The sequence below is a fragment of the Eleutherodactylus coqui genome, chromosome 1, assembly GCF_035609145.1.
Source record: "Eleutherodactylus coqui strain aEleCoq1 chromosome 1, aEleCoq1.hap1, whole genome shotgun sequence".
Taxonomy (NCBI): domain Eukaryota; kingdom Metazoa; phylum Chordata; class Amphibia; order Anura; family Eleutherodactylidae; genus Eleutherodactylus; species Eleutherodactylus coqui.
The window spans coordinates 490,475,027-490,502,284 of NC_089837.1; the positions used below are offsets into that span (position 1 = coordinate 490,475,027).

General features: G+C 43.8%; 1 protein-coding gene across 1 annotated transcript in view; it reads right to left on the reverse strand.

Moving 5' to 3' along the window:
• Nucleotides 1-17,233, reverse strand: part of CFAP300 (cilia and flagella associated protein 300) — a 42,450-nt gene extending 25,217 nt beyond the window's left edge. Inside the window, exons 1-3 of the mRNA XM_066586515.1 lie at nucleotides 17,081-17,233; nucleotides 10,525-10,606; nucleotides 6,248-6,323 (exon numbers count right to left, since the gene is read on the reverse strand). Of these exons, the coding sequence (XP_066442612.1) occupies nucleotides 6,248-6,323; nucleotides 10,525-10,606; nucleotides 17,081-17,196 (274 nt within the window). The 5' untranslated portion in view covers nucleotides 17,197-17,233. The remainder of the gene's footprint in view (nucleotides 1-6,247; nucleotides 6,324-10,524; nucleotides 10,607-17,080) is intronic.
• Between the last annotated feature and the right edge of the window lie 10,025 nt (nucleotides 17,234-27,258).

Genomic DNA, 27,258 nt, shown 5'->3' on the forward strand with positions numbered 1-27,258 from the left:
CAGGATTTAGTAGTGGAATCCGTGCGTGTAAGTGGACATTGGGCCTAAAAGTTGCTGCTACTTTGTATTTAATGTGTCAAGTTAATGTTTGCTACATTGGTACCAGGGCCAGTACAGGGAATAAGTATACAGATAGAGGGTGCATAGAGTTTACATGGCCATGTTGGCAGACCATTAATAGGACACAACTTTAGGAAAGCTAGGTACAGATCCTCCATAAAAGAGCTAAGCCTAGGACGTCCTCCTATCAGTGCCAATGCAATCAAAGACTTATGGCCTCATGTCCACGGCACGAGCGGATATTTCATGCAGATTTCCACAGCGGATGTACTGCGGGTCATCTTAAAATTGATTTTTTTTCCCTTGCAGGAGATCGCAAATTGCAACCACGAATCCACAACCCCGCCTCCCAGCCTTTTCCCCACGTCCCTAATTGCTTCTAACCCTCAAATCCGCAGCAGATCCACAAATGCATTTAAATGCACTGCGGATCCTGAGCTCCCATAGAGATGAATGGCGCCAGATCCGCGGTAAAATGGAGCATGCTATGATTTATTACCCGCGTGTGGCATCCGCAAATCATTTAAAATAAAAACCGCAGGACGTAAATGAAGTGCGCATGCCCAATGCTTCTCTATGGGCGGCTAGAGCTGCGGATCTCCGGCGCGGATTCAATAAATAAAATCCGCCCATGGACATTGGGCCACTATCAATGACCTATGGTCAGGATGGGTCATCTATAGTTGATCAGTGGGGCTCTGACGCTCAGCTTTTGCTGCGTCTGCTATCAGCGTGAATAGCGCTAGAAGCAGACAGCACTGTCAACATTGCAGTGGCTTGGTTCGGTACTGCAAGCACAGTTCCTATTGAAGTCCATGGGAGCTGTGCCAGTAGTACCAAACCGGGCAATATGGGTAGCGCCATCTTCTTCCAGCACTGACAGCGGGCCTGGGGATCAGTTGATCCTGAGCAGCACACCCCCACTGATGAATTACTAACCCGAGGATAGGTCCTCAATAATAAAAGTCCCAGACAATCCCCTATGCTCCGGTGGCTGATAAGCGGTCAATCTAAAGTTGCTCTAAAGGTGCCCGTACACCTTCAAAAGTGGTCAATCAATGGTTATTTCTCTGGACTTCCCCATATACATGATCACTTGGCTCAGTCGAGTATTTGCCATGGGCAGAGGGGTGTAAGCTGCTGCCAGACACCTCTAGTGGCGGCTTATCTCCAGGAATAAAAAATGGATTAGACTCTGAAATTCAACATGCTGGATTCCTCAACATCCTCTCTAAGGGAGATGATGTTGGAGAGAATCGGGGGGACCTCATACACATACGATAGTTGGACGAGGCCAGTAGGTTCAGATGACTTTTTCCTAATGGGTAATGCGAACTATAGGGCTAATTCACATGACTGTAAGAATAACACAAGATGTGCTATAATATAAATGAGGATTAGTATGGAGTTACGTAAGCAGGTCTGCAATGCACCCATCTGTCTACATTTAATCCACACTTTCACGTCTCCCAAATTTCAAGAAATTGTAAAAAAAATACAAGTAGACCATGCTGAGAAAAGTATTGGGACACACATGGAAGGTGAATTTATTCACATTTTTAATATGGTGTTGGGACTCCTGTGGCCAAATGATTGCAGTAACCCTCCTAGGCTGATTTCCAACAAATTTCCATAGATGTGTGGAGGGATTTGCCTCTATTCTTCAAGAAGAGCTTCAGATAATGATGCGGGGGATGGTCGGTATGTTAGGGGTGCATGGATACAGCATTCTTGTCATCCCAAAGATGTTCGATGGGAATGAGATCCAGAATTTGGGCTGACCAGTGAAGTTTGCAGACCTTCTGCTCCACAAGCCAAGCCTCAACACCGTGTGTTGCATGGCATAGTACTCGGTCATGTTGGAAGAGACATGGAGCTTTACCAAAGTATTGCCACAGGGTAGGTGATGCCGCATTGTCCGGAAAGTCTCTGTATCCATTGGTGCTGAGGGTGGACTTCACTGTAACCCATGGCCCTAGTCCGTCCCAGCAGAAATGCTCCACACCATAAGAGAACCTCTTCCAAACTAGAGTTGGGACGATGCAGTCGCATAGAAACTACTCTTCAGGCAACAGCCATCCTCAAGTGCGGCCATCCGATCGGAAGATGTTGTACGGTGATTCAGCTGTCCACAACACTTGCTTTCACTCATTTACAGCCAACGACTAGCCCTCCAAGCACCATCGCAGGCCCCTTGTGCCTTCATTGCTGTGATGTTGTGTGCAGATGCTCATCCATGGTAACCCTTCGCATGCAGTTCCCTACGGAGAATTGTGGTGCTAATGGATCTCGCAATGGCCTGTGAGGCCTCCTGAGCGAGGGCAGACGATGTGTGTGATGTCTTCACAACTTGTAAAAGGCTTCGTTGTCCACGTTCTTTCAGTTTGCGAGGTCTCCTTCAACGTGGCTGCACCGCAAACACCGGATGGTTTTCATTTCCGAATAACATTGCCCAAAGTGGACTTTAGAAGATCCAAAGAGCTGCAATGTCCCGTACTGATTGGTTGCTCCTGCCACTGTACCCCCGTTGACCAACTCTACACCTCATGGCATTCTGATGGTTTCTGTACTGGGATATTCCTGTGCGATACTTTCCTTTATTTCTAATGCTCATGCATCCAATTTGCATATCCTCTTCACCTGACAGCACAGGATTAGGGGGGGGGGAGGGGGGAAGGGGGGTCCAAGACTTTTGTCAAAATGGTGTATAAAAAAAAAAAAAATTAAAAACATCAGTTGTTCTCATGTGTGAAGGCTTTCACTATTGTGCTCGGTTGTCTCACGTTCATATTGGTCTAAACAGTTGGAGAATTTCCAAAATTGGGAACTAGAGGGTGTCTGAGACCTTGCAGTGCTTAGACTTTAAGAGTGGGACTCATAATAAGATTTATTCTAGACAGACTACAGTTTCATAAGAACCAACAAGAGTGAAAATACTACAAAATTAAAACACCTTCCAAATGCGCTGGCCTGATATATGGACGACCTCCTTTCTAAAACCCCGAAAATGCTGACCCATCAAACCGCAACAGTTTAATGACAGACTTGGCTGATCATCTTTATCTATTGTGTCTGAAAGGCTGGATCTGTCCTCAGGGAGATTTGCACACAACTGTAGGGTTTCATCACAAGGGTGGGGATGGCGATTGTTAATGTGACTCATCAATCACTTAGAACACAGGATATAGAAGGTGTGGTCCTCGGCTGATCTATAAACCTGCAGGTTACGTGACAGGGTGCTCCCAACTTTATGGTTAGCAAATAAGTAAACACCTGATAATAGACTGTACAGAAGAAGGACCATGGAGATATCCCCATTAACGAGACCAGAAGCTATGGAGGCGGCAGCTGCCAGACACTTCTACTGCAGTTCATGTTGTAGGATGCAATCAAATTCGATATGAAAAAAAAACAAAACAAACAAACAACCAGACAGATTTATATTCTCCCTACAGTGACCGCCATCCACCATAAGTTAAAAAAAAAAACTACATATATATTGCACTGGTAGGCAGTCTGTCTGTATTCTGCGCAACAAGATAGCAGCGTATCCATACCAGAACAACTCAGTAAATAAGTACAGCACCGGAACCAAGCTCATAACATAAATACAGCACCAGAACCAAGCCCATAACATAAATACAGCACCAGAACCAAACTCATAAGGTAAATTCAGCACCAAAGTCAACCTCAGTACATTAATACAGCACCAGAACCAAGCTCATAGTATAAATATAGCACCAGAACCAAGCTCATAACATAAATACAGCACCAGAACCAAGCTTATAACATGAATACAGCACTAGAACTGATTTATGATAGATTTTCTCTAATGTAGGAGTACACAACCTGCTGTCTTAGCTGTGATACCGCTCTGTATGGCCTCCAATCATTGGGAGACACAGGTCTGATGTACAGAAGGAGCAAAATACAGTCACATGCTTTTGATGTGGAGAAGACAATGTTAGCTGGCAACTCCATATCTACAATATATATGGTACATGCCTGATTCAGTACTACACACATGTGCTTTTTCGAGTCCCGAATATGGGAACAAGGAACCCTTATTCTTCCTACAGGTAAATATCTCAGATGGGAATATCCATTTGTTTAATTGCAGCCCTTGGAAGTAGTAGAATTAGACAAAGTGGCCCTTGGACCATAAAAAGTTGAGCTTTCCTGTTGTATGCACATTAGATTGATGTCTGCCATTTCCGAATAATGTTCTCATATATATATGGAGGTGCCGTCAAGATACAGCCTTGGGTGTTTTTGGGGTATTTGCTTCTGAAGGGTACACTGATCGGCCGTATATCATGGCCCGCTACAAAAGCTTCCTACAATATAAATTAATCATAAATGCTAGCTTTTGTACAAAGGATCATTTTTCCTAGAACTGTTTCTAGAATTGTTTGCCATTCTACTCTCCTTCCCTATAAATGTTAGGAATTACCAATGACTATACTTGTAAATGGTAAACATGAGGGCGGTCTGCCAGGAGAGACAAAAATGACAGAGTAGTGATAAATGTTTTATTTTCGTGTTTACGGATCTTGTATCACTGATTTATCATTTTATATTCTCATAGAATTATAAAATCAGGGATGTGACAAGTAACCACGAGGCCAAAAAGCAAAATATGGAATGGAGAAACAATGCACACAATGAATTGGAAACAAAAACAGTTGATCCTTTGGTGACACGTATGACGGATGTAGGTTGGGTTTGCATGGAGCAGGCTCGGTAACTGAACTGGCTCCACACATAGTTTGTGTCGGATGTCTTTGACAGCTGACACATGGGTGCTACGGCACGGGAGAATCCCCTTTTGGGGGCTTTTCACGCGGGATGGATTAGGCCGCACGTTGCACTGCAAGCCATGGTAAATTCCTCACCAAAATCCAAAGCCTAAATGCGGATTTTAATGGGGAATTAAAAATGGCTTAGGGCTTGTTCACATTGGGGGATTAAGTTTTTCTACGCTGTTCAGGGAGCAAGAAAACGGCGCCCCCTGGCCAAACAGTTCCGTCTTATACTGGAACAGAACTGCCAGACATTGACTATAATGTGATCCGCTTGATTTTCAACCAGCAGCCCGGAGTTCACAGGACAAAATAGCGCAGCCCCCAACGCTGATGTGAAGGAACCCTTAAGGGTACGTTCATACGGGGCGTAAATGTTGCAGCATTCTGCAGAATTTACCCCCCATGTGAACGTACCCTAAAACCGCTCTACAATTCCGCATCAAAATCTGCAGTTAGACCTGGGGATTTTGGTGTAGAATTCCGTAGCTGCAGATTTGACTGCATCCTGTGGTATTACTGCGTCCCTTGTGAAAGGTCCCTTAACCCTTTCCAATCCAATTTGTATCCTGGTTTTCCTAGGGGGGGGGGGGTTACTCTTTTTCTGCCATTATACAACGGCGCTATATGCTGGCTAAAGCCTGTACTGCATGAGGTGACATGTTGGATAGGCTCCAAACAGGCTGGCAATATACAGTAAGAGAACCCCGATGGATGTCTTCCAACATTAGGCTGTACAGCCTTAAAGGGGTTGTCCCGCGCCGAAACGGGTTTTTTTTTTTTCAACAGCCCCCCCGTTCAGCGCGAGACAAACCCGATGCAGGGGTTAAAAAAGAAAACCGGACAGTGCTTACCTGAATCCCCGCGCTCCGGTGACTTCTTACTTACCTGCTGAAGATGGCCGCCGGGATCTTCTCCCTCGGTGGACCGCAGGGCTTCTGTGCGGTCCATTGCCGATTCCAGCCTCCTGATTGGCTGGAATCGGCACGTGACAGGGCGGAGCTACCAAGAGCCGCTCTCCGGCACGAGCGACCCCATTCAGAAAAGAAGAAGACCGGACTGCGCAAGCGCGTCTAATCCGGCGATTAGACGCTGAAAATTAGACGGCTCCATGGAAACGAGGACGCTAGCAACGGAGCAGGTAAGTGAATAACTTCTGATAACTTCTGTATGGCTCATAATTAATGCACGATGTATATTACAAAGTGCATTAATATGGCCATACAGAAGTGTATAGACCCACTTGCTTTCGCGGGACAACCCCTTTAAATCATAATGTCTTCAGACGTCAGACAGTGGATTGTAAAGGGTTAAGCAGACCATCTAAACACAGATCCATAACAAAAAAAATGGCGGCTTACCAGAAAAATTGTAAAAAAATTTACCTAGCGTGGTCCATTGTCCGGACGAGCCAGAGAGTAATTTCAGGTGGGACGTCACATCGGGGTCTTGGAAGAAGGCCTGGAAAGAACAACAGATATGGATGCATTACCTGCACTTTCGCTACGTGTATGACTATCCAAAATATAAAACCATATCCATTTTGGTTAATTTAGTTTAGTCTGGCGTTAGTAGGACTGGATTATCAGTTTGTACTACTGCATGTGAAAAGTATATAAAATGCACTCGCACGGACGCAATATTTCCACGGAAATCTTGATGAAGAATTGCAAGCCGATTTAAGCCATTTTCATTACACATCAAAGTCTGCATAGAGCCGTGCAGATTCTGATGCCGAATTTAAATGCAACTTGCGACGTGGTCTGTCGAAAATTCCCCTTGTGTAGAGCGTGCCCTAAAGCAACAGTTCCAAGTGTAAAACGTATTCGTCAGCCCGCGCCATATTTTCCCTGTGCACGTCTGCCATATATGTAGAGAGGCTGTTGCTAAGGGGTTATATTAAGTACAATAGAGATTATAGATTCTCTGACAACAAGCAGTGGATGGTGCTAATGCACCAGTCTAGCAAATGGGGAAAACTCTTTAGCCCCCCCATACGCGCTCCTTCCCAACAGCATAATGTAAATATACATCATGTGGTCGGAAGGGTATACAACTCGCAAATTCAAGTTTCTTAGTGAGGCTAAAAAAAAAAAAAGTGGCAAAATGTTTAAAGTAGCAAGTTTTCTGAAATAGACCAGGTTCTCCTGTTACCCTCTCATTTGCTTCTGTTTGCACCGTTTCAAGTTTTTAAAGGGGACTTGTCACTGGCTATGAGCCGCTGCTATGGTGCTCATAGAGCACCGAGGGAGGTATGTTTTTTTATACTTACTGGCCTCCTGATGCCTGCGCTGTCACTCCTGAAAGTTGGTACACGGGCCAGGTAGCTCACTCCCATAGAGCACAGCCTGGAGTTTTGATTCACGGTCTGTGTACTTCTGAACTACCCGGAGGCAGGGTCTGATAAGCTGGCAGGTCTGGAGTTCTTATTGAGGCCATCGGCTGCTATGGGAGTCCAACGGCATCCTGCAATCGCCTTGTGGGGTACCGATGCCTGACAGGAGGAGCTGTCTCCTACATGCAGTGATCACTGGTGATCCCAGTATGTAAGGGGTTAAACGGTTGGCAAAGGAGGTTTCTTCGCTCCTGGCTATTAGTGCAGGGTCCTGGCTGTCATCTGACATCTGAGACCTGGCTCTACCCTGTGCCAACCTTAGATGAGGCCGTAGTAAACACACAGCAGCCTAACCTAAAGCCCCTTAGAGGCCACCGTAAAAACCTGCACAGCTGGTCATTAAGGGATTAACAGACGTTTCTTTTAAATAGATCACAACATTTAACGAGCTGGATACATTAAGTATCCCCATAACCATACTGATGCACTAAATAAAGTGATGCAGTAAAAATGATTCCCCCCCCCCCCCCCCCCAAAAAAAAAGGCATCATTGCATTTTTTTTTCTCCTTTCAACCCACTTAAAAGTTTTTGAAAGTTTTTCAATACTTTATACGGCACATTAAATGGTGCCAATAACAAAAAAAAGCAAGAAGTAACACAGGTCGATGGAAAATGAAAAGTTATGGCTCTGGGAGACGAAAAAACAAAAACGGAAAAACTGAAAAACGTCTGATCTTGAAATGGTTAAAAGAACAAGAACTATTAATTATTGGGATTTGATTACTATTCTACAACTAGTTACTTGTATCTTTTCATAATGAATGCAACTTCGTACTACGGAACATTAAGCTGGTCAGTCCATCGGCTTACGGCGCCACAACTACAAGAGAAGATATTCCGAGTGGCACTTGGTAAATATGGAAATGTCATTAACATACGTTATGTCTGCTGGACACAAAGCGACTCGCGCTGGCATCTGATAAAGCCATTTACAAGAAATTTCACAGTCTGAGCAGTAAGTCTGCCACTAATTACATCCACAGATCTGGGATTAATATCACTGCCGTACAATCGCTTCACCTCCCACTCACCTTGACAGATCTGACGGCTGAACTGTAAAGAAGTAGAATTGCATGTATGAAATCCTACCCAGCCCCCACCTGATAGGAGTATTAAAGGGGATGGGCCATCAGAAAAAGTCACATTACTTAAAGGGGCATTCTGGGCATTTAAACTTTGCAGTACTGGTTACCAGGATCGGAGGGTAATGCAAGGCTTCTCTTCCAATGGGATCACTGGGATCCGGCCCGCAGAAGTGAGTGTGGGGTCTGAGATCAGGTGATCACTGCGGGCTCCGAGCAGTGAAGATTCAGCGATCAACTACCGAGAAACTCGGGCCGCATTTTTGCTTAAAAACCACATGGCATGTGAGGGATTTTTCAATCTTGCAGAAAAATCGACAATGTTCTATCATGGAGGTTTACTTAAGCTCCATTTACACGTGACGCTTATCGCTCAAAATTCGCTCAAACGAGGTCTTTTGAGTGATAATTATTGCGTGTAAATGCTACCATCGTTTGCATTTCTGACGAACGATGATTTTTTGTTGAGTTTAAAATCCATCGTTCAGCTGATAGCAGGGACCGCACGCTGTAATTCTCCATGGGAGCGCTGATAACATTGTATTCAGCATCAGTCATGGCAGAACAAAGGCAGGCAGACCACCTGCTGTTATCTGCATATAGTTCAGGGAGGCTCATTTACATGCATATGAAGCTAATAAGCTACTAATGCGCATTAGTGCCCATTAGCAACTTATGCAAAATGATCGCTTAAACTGTCATTCTCCCTATCTTTGGAATGCATTTTGAGCGATCATCTTTGCATGTAAATGGGGCTTTACACTTTGAATTGCTTTATAATGGCTTTTGCTGTGTTAAGATAAGAGAACAATAGCTGCTATCACAATCAAGCTATAAAGCCACATTTCCAAGCAAACATGATTGCCCAAACTTAGTTTCAGCGCTCCCGTGGAGAATCGCAGCGTGCGGTCTCTGCTATCAGCTGCCCGCCCAAGCGATAGATTTTAAACTCCACATACAATCATCGTTCGGTCGAAAAGCAAACGTTGGTAGCCTTTACACGCAACGGTCATCACTCCAAATATATCGTTTGAGCGAATTTCAAGCTATTCATCCTATTACCCCCAATGTTGATCCAGAGGAAGGCAAAAAAAAACCAATGAGGTAGAAGCTAATTTTCTCAATTTAAGGAAAAAAATCTGGCAATCGGGCAATCGGAATAGTCCCTGGATCAACAACGCTGATCAGTCTTTCACGACGTGTTCACACTGTACAATTATCAATCTAACGAGCGTTTTGCACGATAATTGTGTCGTGTAAAAGGGGGTTTAAGTTTGTGGATACTTCTGACGACTAAAACAAGTCATAAAAACAGCAAATCTGATTAAAGAAGACCTGGCACGTCATAAAGTCAAAGGGACCGGCTGTGTAGCTCCAAACTGTAGCCCCATGGACTCGATTGCCGCTTTTCTTTTCTTGACACTCACTACTGTTTGCTCTTTTGGGCTCTTCTCAGATCTGGCTCCCGCTGCTGTAAATCTGTCAAGTGGGAGGTCCCCACCACTCATTGTCAATGAATGACATCAAACTTGATTGACAGTCTGATTGTCACCCACTGACAGCAAGCAGTGGGGGCTCACAATGCCAAAAGCCAGATCTAAGATGATCCCATAAGAGCGAAGACAGACGAGTAATGAAAAAAAAGTGGCAATAGAATCAGTGGCTATGTTGCCAGGCCTCTGGCTATAAAACATGACACGGCCCCTTCAAAGGGATTGTGCCAGCCTACTCTCCAACCGATCTGACAGTGGGCAAGAAAAGACACCGCAGCACTTTGGGCAGTATGGACATCCAGCCAGTCTTGTACCAATTAGAATAGGGCCCATGCATGATACTCACTGGACATCGGACAGCTGATTCTGCAACTATACCGCCCAGCGATTTGTAGCATCTCTCCACATGCACAATGTCACATCGGGCAGGTGAGATGGGCCGGACAACTCCTTTAATAGAAAGGCTTATGAGCTGAGGAGCAAGGGGCAGCACACCGAAGAATAGGTTTGGTCATAAATTGACCATTTCTGTGGGCAACTGCTGGAGCGGTGCATTGGTCAATAAGAAATAGCAAGCCAACAGAGAAATACGACTGTAGGTATATTCTGTAAGTGGGAAGACCCTACAACAGCTGGAGGCATCTTCTAGGCTGATGTCTAGTAGGAGATGCTCTTATTTCTCTTTACCCACCAGAACAAAGTCATCCTTCTGATAAGGCTGGAAGTACTGGTCGTAGCGGAAGGCTTGGGCTGTGACTCTACCATTCATGGACCTGGTATGGAGAGGAGAATACAGGTTGTGTTATTACAGCTCAACGCAATGGAAAATTAACATTTTCTGTGTACCGGCGGTTTGGGATGCTGCCACTAGTGTGCAGACGGTTCCTGCTGGGCAAATATGAAATGCAGAAGTTATTGGTTCTCTTCTGGAAAAAAAGGAACATTTCAGATCTGAACATAACAGGGGACAATAACTGTTTTTGCAATTCCCTGATACAATCATTTAGCCAGTTGAGACCCGGTTGTTCGGTAAAGTGAAGAAGCAGAGATGCCAGGAGAGTTCCTGTTGGCTCTGCTCTACCACGTGTTTGACCCATTATAGCTAATGGTCAACCTAGTGCCATTGCCACTTCATTACGACATCTGGCGAGGGTCACAGTGGTGGGATCGGGTATATGCTTATCAGATGCTGATGGCATAGTCTAGTATGTTTATTTCAAAGATGAGAAGCAAATAAGTTGCCGAGCTTCCCTCCACCACAAAGATTTGTATCTCAACATGCCCGATCCATTTCTGTGCATGGCCTAACCCTTTATGGACACGACCTAGTTTGGTAGGGTTGTGCCAAGATGGCATCAGCTGTTCGTATGCTCTGTTACAACATATGAACATCCTAGAGCTTGGGCCCCACCTATGTTCCACAACTGAGAGCTGCTCAACAAGACCATCTAAATGGCTGTTCTGTAGTACGACATTTGCACCGAGCCTGACATTTCCAAAGGGGCTGTGCATATTGGTGGTGCAGTGATTTTTTTCCGTTATTAGGGGTGCGGGGGGCAAATGGGGCTGATCTCTACATTTAAAAAGTAATGATTTTTTTATTTTTCGATTGGCATAGCCATAGATTCGGCACTGTGACATCTGATAGGTGATGTTACCCGGCCATAAGGCCAGATCACATCTTGTGAACCTGTCATGTGGGCATTTAATATAGAACCCTAATGCAGGTTTACAGGATGTAACCAATGACGTCCCGGCTAGCCTCCCATTGGCTGCAGAGTTCACTGGGGTAAACTACCCATGTGACCGCTGCCGCCAATGTAAATAGAGGACTGGAGTGGCGGCCAGCAGTGATGGGTAACAACGTGCAGTCGGAGGTGTAGTTTTTATTTTACCACACACGTCATCCGCCCCCCCCAACTGCCACCAATGTTACAGAGGGCAGAAAACTCCTTTAAATGTGTGGGATTAATAATGCGTTCATTTTTTCTGCAGGTTCTTATGGCTACATCAATAATTTTTTTTTTTTACAAAAATAAGGAACTTTGTAAAAAAAGATTTTTTTAAGTCCTAGTAGAGGACTTGAACATACTGCTGTTTTGCGGGTGTATGATAGCCTGTTACTGTAGATTCGATATGCATGGCATGACAGGTCTGGAGTCCACCATTAGGCCCCTGGCAACACATCGGCACCCAATGATCACATCCTGGGTGGCTGCTGGGGTGACTAAGAATGCCTTCCCTCTCTGAACTACTTAAAAGGGGTGTACAACAATTTCAAGTCTCACTGCTGAGACCCCTACTGATCTCGAGAATAAGAGTCCAGCGGCCCACCTTCTTCTCACTGCGGGGTTACTGAACCCCACCGCAGTGAGACTTCATTCTCTTCCACTCTGCTTGGAAGGCACACATCTCAGCGCTGCTCACACTCTGGACCTATGTCCCCAGTAAATACTGAGGAAGGGGTGCCCTAGCCTTGAAACGTGTCTATTTATGCTGGATCACAAAGCACAGAAGTTGGAACTAATAGGTTATGTCTTTGTGCTTCTCTTAAAAGATTGCACTGATACCCATTTTTTTAACTGCTTCCTGGCCTATTTACGGGACGTCACAGGCTGCTGCAGTCAATGACAAAGCTCACCGATGGAACACTGAGTTGTCACTGGCTGCAGCAGCCTACAACGTCCCGGAAACAGGCTGCAGCAGCCTTGAAATATGACAACGTGGGGGAGACCCAGAACTGCGACGTGAAACAAAGCAGGAGGGGAAAAGGTGAGTATACGCTGGTTAGCCATGTTGGCATGGGGAACAGGGTTTTATAGAAAACATACAAATCGGACTTTCCCTTTAATTAACCGCTAAGTTACCAGTTGTATAAATGTACGCAGTGTACGGCCATGTGTTGCTGTGCGGTGACGGAACGCCTTGATGATGTCTAGACTCATAATCTAGTGGGGTTCAGTACCCCATGTATAAGGGCCAGCCATGATAACTTATAAATGGCCTTTTCAGGGGTTTTTTGGGGGGGGGAGGGTGAGTTAGCAGGGTAACAAAAAGATGTTATGAGATTATGAGACACCCAGAGGTCTCAGCCTGGGACTTATAAGGCGATGTTAGAATTACCAAGTAGCTGTATTCTGTTTTAACAGGATCTCCCATTACATTACATGTTAATCTCCGCACAACTGACACCCGTGTGAAGTCGCTGCACTCGCTCCGAGCCGGGAACATTCTCGAAATCCAGTCCCAAGGCTGAGCAAAAAGAAGAGGAAAGTCAAAAAGCAGTCAAAAATGCTGAAAGCGTCCCGCTATTTACTCCGAGTACAGGGCACGCAATTTAACGCTACTTACTGGTTATTAGCGAGCACCTAACGGGGGGGGGGGGGGGGGGGAGTCTGCAGGGAACAGACAAGTCTGCTCACTTCCATCTGCAGAACATTTCACCAAACACCTCAGAACTCTGTGTGAGCTGCACACGGCTATTAACCCTCGCAGTTCTGTATTTTCCTAGTATTATATCTGTATTTTTTTACTCAGACTTACTTTAAAGACTCTTTAACCCCTTAAGGACATGACCTATTTTGGATCTAAGGACTAAACTGCATTTTGGGGGAACTTTCATCTCCTCTTTTCAAAAGCCATAACTTTTTTATTTTTCCGTTGACATTGTTTGTCATGTGGTGAGCTGCAGTTTTTATTTTTGGGTAGATATAAAGTATTGTGCTATGGAACTTCTATAAAATATTTTTGGAGGGCAGAGGGGAAAACAAACCCACAATCCTGCCATTGCCTTTTCTTTGTTTGTCTTCTATTACAGCGTTAATCATGCAATATAAATGACTGGTTACATTTTCAGGTCGGTATGATTATGACAATACCAAAAGTGTATGTATGTTGTTTTTAAGTTTTTCCACTTTTGATCAATGAAAACCCTTTTATTTTTTTTGCAGGATCAGAGGCTATAATCCTGCTCAGTATTTCTGTTATTGGCAGGGATTAACCCCTTGGTGACGGCCCCATAGTGTTTTTACGTCCTTCTATCAAAGGACGTATATGGAGGGAGATAGCGCCGCTATCTCCCTCCAAACAGCGCGGACATCAGCTGTTTATTACAGCTGATACCAGCGGGCAATACCTGCAATCGGCCACGTGGCCGGTCGTGACTATTAACCCTTTCAATTCTGACAGCGGCATTTAAATTCCCCGGCCGATGTTCGGGGGTCCTGTAGGGCCCATCCCTACCCCCCCCCCCCCCCGCAGTGAGATCAAGAGAGCCGTGCAAGTGTCATGGCAGCCAGGGGCCTTTTCGAAAGGCCATGAAGCCGTTCCCGTTGGGTGGTTTGGTAGGCTGCCTGTCAGAATGCAGTATGATGTAATGCTATGGCAATACATCACACTGCAGGAATGATCAAAGCAACGCTGGTTGTGGTCCCCCCTAAAAGAAAGTGTAAAAATAAAAACAGTAAAGTTTAACTAATTATTAAAAAAAAAAAAAGTAATAAAAGTTTAAAAAAAAAAACCTTTTGCCACATCTGCAATAAAAAAATCTAAATAAAGCAAAAATATGTAATTGTTATCGCTGCGTCCATAAAATCCGATCTATTAAAGTAACGCATTATTTACCCCGCATGGTGAACTTATTCTAACAGGACGTACCGCACAAAATGAGCCCTCACACAACTATATCGACCGAAAAATAAAAAAGTTATTGCGCAGAAAATGGAGACAGAAAATACCGTATATTCCGGCGTATAAGATGACCTTTTAACCCCGAAATATCTGCTCTGCAGTCGGGGGTCGTCTTATACGCCGGGTATACAAAAAAAAAAGGTGTCAAAAAAGAAAAAAAGCAGTACTCACCTTCCCTGGAGCTCTGCGGCGCTGCTGCAGGCTGTCGCTCCCTCCTCGCCCCTGACAGAGCATTGCTTTCTGGATTCGGGGCATGAAATCCCCGCCTCCAGAAAGCTAATGCTGTGATTGGCTAACTAACTCACACGGTGTCAGCCAATCACAGCCATTCAATGACATCATTTGCCCATGGGGAATCATTGGCCATCCGCGGTCAATTAAATTGAATTTTGCACCCGCAGATGGCATTTTAATAGATTTGCGTTTTTTCCCCGCGGGAGAAAAAAAGAGGCATGCTCCATTTCACTGCGGATTCCGTGCGGATCGGCCACATTGCTATCACAATGCTAGCAATGGGTGCGGATATCCGCATGAAAAAAATACCATTTAAAGCAAATCCGCGCAGAATTGTATTTTTCTAGTGGACATGAGGCCTAAAAGCCCCCCCCCCCCCATCCTTTTTCTGGAATTTACAATACAAAACTCAAAACAACAATAGTATTTTTGGTCCCTTTGTGTCCTTACAAGGGGTTAAACAGTTAGAAGAAGTGATTCTATGGGCAGAATTAGGCAGCGTTTACATTAAGTTTCACTTTTGAAGAACAGTTTACAAAAGCTAGTTAAAAATCTAAATAAGATGTTGAAAAACTTTTAGAAAAGTTTCTTTTTCTGTACTGATTTTGAGTTGCAGAATGTTTTCTTCTCCATTCAAGTGAAATATAGAAAACATTGCTGGTTCCCTAGAGACCAGATGCTGGTTTGTCCTTGAGGTTAACCCTTTGCAATCCAATTTGTATCCTGGTTTTCCTAGGGGGCTTACTCTTTTTCAGCTGTTATACAACGGCGCTATCTGCTGGCTAAAGCCAGTATTGCATGAGGTGACACATTGGATAGGCTCCGACAGCAGAGAGGCTGGCAACATACAGGAAGAGAACCCCAACCTTCCAACATCGGAGCTGTACAGCCTTAAATCATAATGTCTTCAGACGTCAGACAGTGGATTGGAAAGGGTTAAAGGGGCTTTCTGTGTTGAAAAAGACAGCGGGCAGTTTAAAGGTCGGCCACCACTTTGGTCCCTGCAGGTCTGATCCTGGAAGTGAGTGCCCGTTCATTGCTTGCTAGATCTGTATATTAACCCTTCATGCAAGCAGCGCTACGTATATAACGTGCCAAGCCCACTCCATACACGCCCGTTGTTGGCTGGCCACAGGGATAACTCAGATCACAGCTGTCAACTATTTAGAAGTCACTGTCAATTGTGACAGCGGCATTTAAATGGCCGCACAGTGGGAGGAAGTTCTCCCCGTCTCCTGAACGCTCCCCTTCCTGCAATGAAATCGCGGGGCTCCATTTTGGTGTAACAGCAGGCAAATGCTGAAAAACGCTGCACTGTTACAAACGCCTCTGTGAATGTGGCCTAAAAGCACAGGAACAACTACGGCTGGGACGACCCGTCAAGCATCTGCGCCCCGTGTAGAAGGGACCCAATGGATGAGGATCCTGAACAGGAGCAGAGGTGACTAGTCATTAAGGGGTTAACGTCCATGGCTGCAGCGTAACGGTCCGTTTACACCATTATTTAGCGTTTGGGCGAGTGACGTCAGGGTTCGCTCAGCCGGTTCAGACAACAGATATATCGCTGCCGCGCGGTCAAACAGGAAGTCGTTCCGTGCTTCACATTCACTCTATAAGGTCGGCTTCTGGCGTCCGGATTTGGATTGCAGAATCTGCGATCGGCACCCGCACGGACGATCTGCGGCATTCCAAATCCATTACAGGGAATAGAACATTCGCATATCGGACAGCGATTGCTATTGCAAAAAAAAAATTGCAACATTTTCTATATTTGCACGGATTCAGCTCGGGCGGCATTCATTGAAGTCAATGGAAGCCGTCCGACTCGCAGTCCTTCCACAATTGACATTGCGGAAAGTTTGCGGATTCTGTGACATTGGCTAGCAACGGCGCGATTTAAAAAAAAATAAAAGTCTGTACTGCACATGTCCGACCGCGAGCCGTCCGGACCATCCGCAATACAAATACAGGCACACGCGGACGCCGGCTCGGATTGCGTTGTGGACTCTCGCATGCGGAATCCGACCCGTTGGTATGCAGTCAGCCTTAGCGACTGAGAAGGACTGCAGGGGCGTTGGTTGACCCGAACGATAAGCGAACGAGCCGATGAGGATTTCCATGAACGTCCAGCGAAAAATGAGCGATTCTTGTTCGTCATTGGCGCGTGTTTAGACCAGAGGATTCGCTCCGTGTAAAAGGCCAGTGATGAGCAGGACCCTCTGCTCAGCACTCCAGACCCTGTTAGATGATCACAGATGCAGCCCATCACACCACTGTCCCCTGCAGCAGACACTCAGACATGATGACCCAGGACGCTCAGTTACCACTTGGTCAGCAGCTCCCGGCTGTCTCTGTTCTCCAGGAAGCTGAAGGTCCGGTTCGGTAGGTGATGAAAGGTGAATCTGGCCGCAGATCCGATCACAACATCGTCCTGCGCCATTTTCTGCTTCTCTAGTAACTTGTATCAGCCGCGTCTACGTCTCCATGGCAACAGACCTCAGCCGGTGCGCTGGGAAAAAGCGTCCGCCCGGAAATGTTTCCACGATGCAAACGTTCCACCCCTCACAGTCGCTGTATGCCCCAGATGTGGGCACATTGGTGGATTCTCTGGTTATAAACCCTTTATCCTGTTTTCCTACAGCAGTGAGAAACTACAATAAAAAATAAACAAAAAAAACCAAAAATGTAAAAGAAAAATGCTTTAGTCAGAATAGCGTTGCATGCAGGCCGCGGCGACTTCGCATTGATAGTAGCGCCATGTCACCTCAGCGTAGAATGGCTCCCACTTGACGTCGCACCATTAGGCGTTGTTCTCTATAAGAATGTGTACTGAATTGCATTCAAATCAGAATGTCTTCTAAAAATGGGTGGTTTGGCTTCCCGTGAGGACGCAAGCGCCTGCTATGAGGTGACCACTACAATGAGAGCCGTGGGGGCCATATGCGGCTGTCTTCTCCGGACGGACTGATTCATTTCTAAGGGATGCACACATTTGCGCACGCCTGAGTGCTGTTTTCTTTGCGTGATGAATGCGGCTTTCTTGCACATGCATTGGCGTATTTTACTGTACTTTTCGGGTCCACAGGGCGTGGTCATTTGCGTGTTGCAAATAAACGCACTGAAATCCCTAATTAGTACCACATGTGTTTTTTTTTCCCTAGCAGAATTACGCAGCGTTTCACTTCGGTATAAATTGGCACTATACAAACAAAGATTATTATATCATAGGGGGACTGAAATACGCAGAAAGATAAAGCACGTTCTATGTTATTTGGCGCTGCCGAAAATGCGTTTGCAGGATATATGCGTGTGAACAAACCCAATGGGTTCTATTCACTGCATATTACGTGTGCAGATATGCCCATATGAAGGAGGTGTTAGGCCAGATTCACATTTGATATAGATAGATAGATAGATAGATAGATAGATAGATAGATAGATAGATAGATAGATAGATAGATAGATAGATAGATAGATAGATAGATAGATATGAGATTGATGGATAGATATGAGATAGATAGATAGATATGAGATTGATGGATGGATAGATAGATAGATAGATAGATAGATAGATAGATAGATAGATAGATAGATAGATAGATAGATAGATATGAGATTGATGGATGGATAGATATGAGATAGATAGATAGATAGATAGATATGAGATTGATGGATGGATGGATAGATAGATAGATAGATATGAGATTGATGGATGGATAGATATGAGATAGATAGATAGATATGAGATTGATGGATAGATATGAGATAGATAGATAGATATGAGATTTATGGATGGATAGATAGATAGATAGATAGATAGATAGATATGAGATTGATGGATGGATAGATATGAGATAGATAGATAGATAGATATGAGATTGATGGATGGATAGATAGATAGATAGATATGAGATTGATGGATGGATAGATATGAGATAGATAGATAGATAGATAGATAGATAGATAGATAGATAGGAGATAGATAGGAGATAAATAGATAGATAGATAGATAGATATGAGATTGATGGATGGATAGATATGAGACAGATAGATAGATAGATAGATAGATAGGAGATATATAGATAGATAGATATGAGATTAGATAGATAAATAGATATGAAAGAGCAATATATATAAAGACAGATAGATAGATGAAAGTGAGAAATAGATATAAGATAGCTAAATAGATATAAGCAGGGGCGTAAGTATAGGGGCTGCAGGGGATGCGGTTGCACCCGGGCCCAGGAGCCTTAGGGGGCCCATAAGGGCCTCTCTTCTCCATATAGGGAGCCCAGTACTATGAATAAAGCATTATAGTTGGGGGCCCCATTGCAGGTTTTGCATCGGGGCCCAAAAGCTTCAAGTTACGCCACTGGATATGAGTAAGATACATAGATATAAAAAAGCAATATAGATAGATAGATAGATATGAGATAGACAGATATAAGATAGATAGATAAATATATATAAGATAGATAGATATAAAAGAGTCAGATAGATAGATAGATATGAGATAGATAGATATGAAATAAATAGATATGAGATAGATAAATAAATTGATAGATGCGATGCAGCATATTGTAGCCTTTTTCTTAATTTGTATGGAAGACGTTGGCTCCTGAATGTCATTCACACAGTGCCTAGACTCTCCACCAGACATATCGCCATATTTATATTATTTATACATAAAATCTCCTTACATCCTCGTATAATTACATGACGAGCAGCATTGTCTTTCTTCCTTAACCCGGTACTGAAAGATGACAGCCACAATTGTCTCCCAGGGGTCTGGCAAGATTGTGTTGCCAGCAATTAGTCTCACTGTCTTGAATTGCAAAGTGTTCCTAGGAGCTGACTTATAGTATATAGCTGTTCCTATAATCAATTGCTAACAGATAATAATAGCTTACCCACAGCCAACCTTCTATCACATATTATAATATGCAGTTCAATTCAACTCAGTTTATTTTCTCCCTTCTGTTCTGGGTGTTTTTGTTCACCTGTCACTGCATGAGATGTTTAGTTGTATCGTGATGGTTTATTATAGACTTGGGCTTGTATTACGCCGTAAGTACTGGGTAGCAGGTCTAGCCTTAGCTCCCTTCAGGCGAAACTGCCAGATTAGTTCTGGACTCATCATAGTCTGGTTTAGCTGTGTTAAGACAAATTGCCGGCAGATCTATGGTGCTATACTATCATAGGGTAACATTTACAGGTATCCAGGTGTAAAAACCTAAAGGGTCGTTAGTACTCTGACAAGAACCTACTTAGTAATGCATGTATAGTTTATAGGTTCTAGAATGATTTCCTTCTAATTAATGGCATGCAATAAAGTCCCTTTCATAAAGATCGGTGATCGGGAATGAACATTACAGACAGTGATGAAACTGTATGGGGGATGAATGATTGTACTTATTTGCCTAGATGACCACGGTTGGACCACATGTTTGACACATCTAGGAAATATGGCATCGATGTCTGTTCTGAGGCAACCCTTTTAAATCCTTTATGTAAGGAGAATGAAGATCTGGACCATGTAAATGGACTTCTGGGGGAGTTTTAGTATAACTTAACTTTTTACTTTTAACCTTTTTGCCTTTAGGGTCGCAGATGATCATGAACAACTAGACGGCTAGCAACAACAACAAACTTTTTACAAACTTTTGACACTTCAGAAGTTTTGATTAATGGGGAGCTGGACACTGACACCCAAACTGATTGCTAAAACCAATGGACAGAAGTGTCCGGCTGAGTGCTATGCCTTTAGGATGTCATTGTCAGTAGTATACAGACTCCATAGACTTTCTATAAGCCCATTACAGCTTCAAGCAGTGACAGAGGAAGTCAAAGGCAGAGTCGTAGCTAAAGGCTCAGAAGCCCGGATGCAAAAGTTTAGCATGGGGGCCGACCACAGCTTTCCTCTGCATCGTTGGGTTTCTTAAGAAGCTCATTGATGCAACAGCGGCAGCCAATGGCATTGCTAAAATCTTCCACGATTAGGAAAAGACTAAATGTTGTGGGCTCCAATGCAAAATCTGTAACATGGCCCCGCAATTATCCATGTCCCATTGATAATATTGGTGTTTTCTTAAGGATGGAGGGGCTTTTGGACCCCCTAAATGCTCCAGTGCCCGGTAGCAACGGCTACTTCTGCACCCAGTATAGCAACACCCTTGGTCGAATGGACGCAGTGCTCAGATGAACACATCTGCATCTTCATTTTAGCAATCCATGGGGGTTTCAACACCTGGACCCCACAACGTTCACAATTTCTGACATGTCTATCACATGTAAAAAGTTTGAAAAATGTCTAGTTACTCTTTTAATATCACATAGCGTGTTAGATGGTGATTGCATCAGTGACTGTCCTAGGATCAACACTGCTGTGGAGGTAGTGTAATTATCTGTAGTGACAGGGCCCACATCTATGACACTTCAGTTATGATACAGGACTCCCCATATAGGTCAGTGGGATATCTGGGAACGCTCAGGTTTTTTTGGCTCTGGTGCAAATGTGGCCTAGGCGCCACCCATGGATAAGTCCCTAGTGATCCATTTTGGACAAAAAAAGGGGAGGCTCATTTAAGCTTAATTTCGTCACGTAGTACGTGCGTGATCTACGCATGCATAATACGCGGTGAATGGATCCAATGAAAGTACATAGATTTTCATTGATCCATTCAGATTTGCATATATACATTGCATATAATACACACGTAAAAAAGAACACAGCATATTCTATTCTACCGCATATTATGCGCGATAGAGCCCTATTGTTCTCTATGGGCATATAATAAACGCTGTACATATGCAATTACACTGTATATGTGCGGCGCTTATACACAACGTCATGAAGCAACAGCGGTATAATAAAAAATAAACATAAAGACTGCGCATGACAGCATGTGTGAGATACACTGTCATGCGCAGTTAAAAATGGCTGCTACACACAACGAGACGCCGGCTCGCAAAATGGTAAAACACTGCGTTATACACACTGCTTTTATGCATACGCTTGACCCAAACCAATATAGCGCTGGAATATCTAGCTTTGAACATTGAGTGAAAAGTAGATGAATGCCTCACATGCCATTTAGGGATTGGTTGATTGATCTGTCCTATGTTTGACAACAAGTTAATGTGTTTTGATGTATGAGAGCTCATTACACTGATGGTGAGATGAGACTGAACAAGAGTTTTCCTTCTTAGCTTTACACAACAATTTTACTAACTTCCAAATACAGTATTCTTGAGTCAGAAGTGATGTATTTCATAACTGTGTCAAGAAGAACTGGAATATCTTGATTTGGGTAAATCCGCCTTCCTGCAGCAATTCCTAGAGCCCCTTCTTCAGAAGAGGTATATGACCGGTGTACTACAAGCCATAGTGAAACCGTTTGGTGTGTGTTTTCACTCTGTCAGGTGTATCAATAGTAAAAGATATGGTTTAACGAAAGCCCTCCTTGGATCACACTCATGAACTTCAGCTTTGAAGAGGTTTTCAAATGTTATAGATCCGTGTGGTCCAATAAAGAACAATGATAGGTTCTGTAAAGTTCAGTGATGACCATCCCCATGTCCTCACTAGATTCATCATCAGAGGTTTAACCCTTTCCAATCCAATTTGTATCCTGGTTTTCCTAGGGGGCTTACTCTTTTTCTGCCATTATACAACGGCGCTATATGCTGGCTAAAGCCAGTACTGCATGAGGTGACACGTTGGATAGGCTCCGACAGCAGAGAGGCTGGCAATATACAGTAAGAGAACCCCGACGGATGTTTTCCAACATTGGAGCTGTACAATCTTAAATCATAATGTCTTCAGAGGTCAGACAGTGGATTGGAAAGGGTTAAATCCTACCCTAATATCTATGAAGTCTATTTCTGTTCTACTAATTCCTCCTAAGAAAGCTGAATCAACTACCAAGACATTAGTATAAAACATCACCACCCAGCACCCAACATCTGTACTTTATTGAGAGTCACTTGTGGTTTCCTCCAATGTGATGACCACTTATATAAGCAAAACTGTAGGCAAAAACATTTGTTCTTTTGCTGGGTTATCATAGTCTTTATGTTCGTTGGGCCAACTCCCGAGACATATAACTTCTTCATCCTCCAGCACCCAACATCTCTATTTCAGTTAGGGTTTCATGTTGTTTCTTCCAATGTGATGACCATGAATTAGATCTGTCTTATTTCATTGATAGTTATATGTGGTTTCATACAATTTAAGGACCATCAATTTGATCTCTATTTTATCAGTGAAGTAATATCAGCAAAGTGGTAGATTGGAAGAACTCTTTTTTTTCTGGTTTGCCATAAACCTTCTAGGGCCAACTACCTAGACATATTAGTGATGATTACTTCTATGGTCTTCCAGTGCATCGACCATGAATGACATTTGTCTTATGTCCATGTAGCACTATCAGTGACATGGCAGGCAGAAAAAAACTCTTTTTTCTTTGCTGGGTTGCCATAAACCAGAAGAAGATAGTTACAGCTATTGAGACATTAGTAAGCTATATCTTCATAACCCAGCACACAATGTCTGGATCTTATTGAAGTTTACATGTAGTTTCTCCCAATTTGATAATCATTAACTTGGTCTTTTACCCAGGAAATACTGTCATCGAAGTGGTAGGCAAGAAGAACCTTTTTATTTCCAAGATGACATAAACCTTCTGATATGGACCAACTACAAAGACATCCAGCATTTAACATTTGCATGAGATATCTTTCAATTGGAAAACCATCAAAGAGGTATATCATTCGTCCTTGTACTACTATCAACAAAGCAGTAGAGAAGAAGAACTTTCCTTTTTTGAGGTTGCCATGTACTTATGAAGGTAAGGCCAACTAACAAGACATGAGTATATAATGTATTCATCATCCAGCACTCAACATCTATATCTTATTGGGGTTACATATGGATTCTCCTGATTTGATGTCCATCATTATTGTGTTACGTGTGCTGCTGGGATCTGTAGTTCTAAGCTTCCTAGCAGCACAGCCCTCACAGGGTTAATTGATTGAGCTGGCTGGGTGTGGTACTTCCTGTTAGCCAATCCCCTGGGTCTATGCTCACATATAAACCCAGCTCCTGGTCAGTCTCTGTCTGGTGTTCAGGGTGAGCAGTCATGAATCCTTGTCTTTTGAAGTTTGCTGTGTGACCTGCTATCTGTGTTTTGTTGCAGCTTGCTGTGTGATCTGTGCCTTGCGGTTCATGTCTGTTTGTACGTTTATTTTGTGTCAGTTTGGTCTGCTGAGTTTGTTTGCTATGACCTCTAGTTGATGTGTCTTGCTAGTGTAGGGACTACAAGATACGAGAGGCCTTGCAGCTTAAGTTCATTGGCCAATGTATGAACTAACACCTCGCATTTATATTCAGCTTATCATCTGCTATTAGTGTTTGTATTGTGGCTGCTGTATGCTGTGTATTCTGGCTCTGTGTGTCCTGTTGTTCAGTCCCTGTCATGTGGCATGTGACTGAGTCCTGTTCTGGTGCATGGCTCCTGGGAGCAGCTAGGGCCCAGATCCAAAGACCGCTAGGCTGCCCTTATTGGGACAATGTCCCCGCTTAGGTAGGGCCTTGCCATCCTCCCGTGTAGAACAGGGTCAGTTTGCATGAGACCCGTGTGCGTACCCAGTCCTCCCTCTTGGTCACGATCGTGTGGGCCCCGTGCCTAGTTTGCCCACACGATCGTAACACAAAGTGTATATTTTATACATGTAGTGATATAAACAAAGTGGTAGACAAGAACTCTTTCTTGTGCTGGACTGTGGTAAACCTAATCAAGGTAGGGCCAACTATCAGGGCATAGGTATACAATATCTTCATCACCCAGCATCCAACTTCCATATTTTACTGAGGTTCTTAAATGGTTATGTCCATATTAATGACCATCAGTGAGGTTTGTCTTTTATCAATTAATTACTGAACATCAGTAAAGTGGAAAGCTACATTCTCATCTGATATAGTTGGTTTCTTCTTCATTTGGTGTGACCCAGTAGAAATATATCATACATGGCCCTCTTTAACAAGACCACCCTTTTCCCTACTAAAGACCACTATTACACTCGTTAGCTTTAAGCCTCTTTGAAACAACCAAATACTTACACTTGGATAAATACACTGATATGTTCAAAGTCATGGGATAACAGTAAGAAAATTGATTATGAAGTGGTGTTACCGTAGGTGATGGCTTGAGTATGCCCACACCTGTATGAGTTGTGAGGTATTATCTTGTGAGTGAGGATGAATACTGGCTGGCATGTTCATAGCAAAGCAATGTTCGGAGTTTGAATGGGACATGGTGGTGGGTTCCAGATGGATAGGACATTGCCTTTCCTAAGTTGTGTAAGTAATTAACATTTCTCAATCCACAGTGCAAATAAGGGAGATGGAACAATACCTCCACAGTGCCACCTTTTTGAAGGCAGCAATCCCTAAAGTCAGTGTAAGACTCTTTATACAAGCCTTGTAACAATGACCAGGGATTGAAAGCAAAGCCAGAACCCATGCACAGACAGCTGTTTGGGGTTTTTTGCTCCTTATTAGCGTGCAGCAAGATTCTGGCTTTGCTAGAGAGAGGCTTATGATGTGGGTCATAAACACTATCTTTTCTCCGTAGGGAGAGAACCTAGACGGTGCGTGAGGAGACTTAGAAGGCCATTCATGCTCCTCTGGGTAATATGCAATTAAGGGAGAAGGAACAATACCTCCACAGTGCCAACTATTGGAAGGCAGCAATCCCTAAAGTCAATGTAAGACTCTTTATACAAGCCTTGTAACAATGACCAGGGATTGAAAGAAAGGAGAAAAGATAGTGTTTCGATCCACAGTGTCATGTGTTTATCAGAAATACATCATGGAAAGCATTACCATCCACAGTGGACATTGCAGTGGACGCCTACGGGTGATTAATGATAGCAACTAGCGACGTCTGGCTAGAATTGTGAATGACCGAATGTCTCTGGCAGAGATCACATCCATATTCAATGCAGGAGGCCCCACACATATATCCTGCAGAAGACCAACCAGAGTTCCTCTGTTACCACCACAACACCAGGCAACAGTACCCCACCTGGGCTTGTGAGGTTGCTAACTGGACCCTAGAGCACTAGCATTGATTGATGGTCACCTGAGGAACGCCATAACAGGTTACCAATTTTGTAGTTTTGGGTAGTCTTCTCTAAGACGTTTCATTGCGTGTTATTCACAAAAAACAACAGAAGGTTTGTTCCCCCATGCAGAGGAGTTGTTTGCTAAGACTTGAAGTGCAAGAGCTAAACCAGGAGTCCATAAAGTTTCTGTGTCTTAGGGCCACATTGTCAGATTGTTACACACTCAAGGCCACAGTAAAACTTAAAGAGACATTTATGACAGATCACATCTTTTTAGTACTCTAGAGTAGAAAGAACAAGGTCACTATTTCCGTGTAGTCTGCCACTCCTCTACTCTTTGACATAGAAGATGCATCTAAGCAAGCACAAGAGAAGGAGTATATTCTCAGTCTGAGGACCATGTAGTCAGAATGTATGACTCCCAAGGAGCACAATAAAACTTAGAAGAGTATTCCCAATGATGGCACTTGTTCTTGACAGTCATTTCTTTCTGAACTGTCAGGACATAGACAAGCATCTCTGAGTCCTGATGGGTGGGAGTTGCACAAAAAAGCCTCACAGGACTCATGCAGCCCCCTTGCCGAAGGTTATGCATCACAGCACTAAACTATGGTTAGTAAGGGAAGAGAGAATATCTACATTAGAGATCTGTAATAAAGCTCTGTGCAGCCATTTCTATGTAGCAATGATCTGGGTGAGAGTGGACATTTACTTCAAAGCATATCTGGTGATTCTTTTGTCACAAAAAGGGCAAATCGGCAGTTGTATTAACCTAGTTATTGGCACCACTTGACCTGTCCTCCATGTCCAGATATTGCTCCATCTCATTACTCCAGTTGGCCTAAATAAAAATCTCCTTGAGTGGCATGCCCACCTATCCCTTAACCAACTCACTCTTTGACTGACTATATTCTGCTTTCTGCCCCCTCCTACGCTACTAAAACTGCCTTAACCACAATCACTAATTTTACTCTGTGCTCCTCCTTCTAGGCTCTTCCTCTGCCTTCAAAACGTCAACCATTTCCTCCTATTACAATCACTCTCATCCTTTAAGATCTCCTCATCCAGTACCTTGCCAACTGAACATTTATTGTCTCCTACTCATACACTCCTCGTCTCACCATCTTTCTGTTGGCGTCCCTACTGGGACCCCTACGGTTCTCCATCTACATCTTTGGCCGAGGACTGCTCATAGACTCCCATAACTTTCAATACAACTTTAACGCTGATAAAACGCAAATCTAACTCTGTGGCCCAGATGTTACCTCTCTACTATCTGGCAGTCCACATTCACGGCCTGTCCCCTCCATGCATCTCTGTCCACAACCTGCCCCCTCCATACATCTTTGACTCAATATCCCTATACCTCTCAACA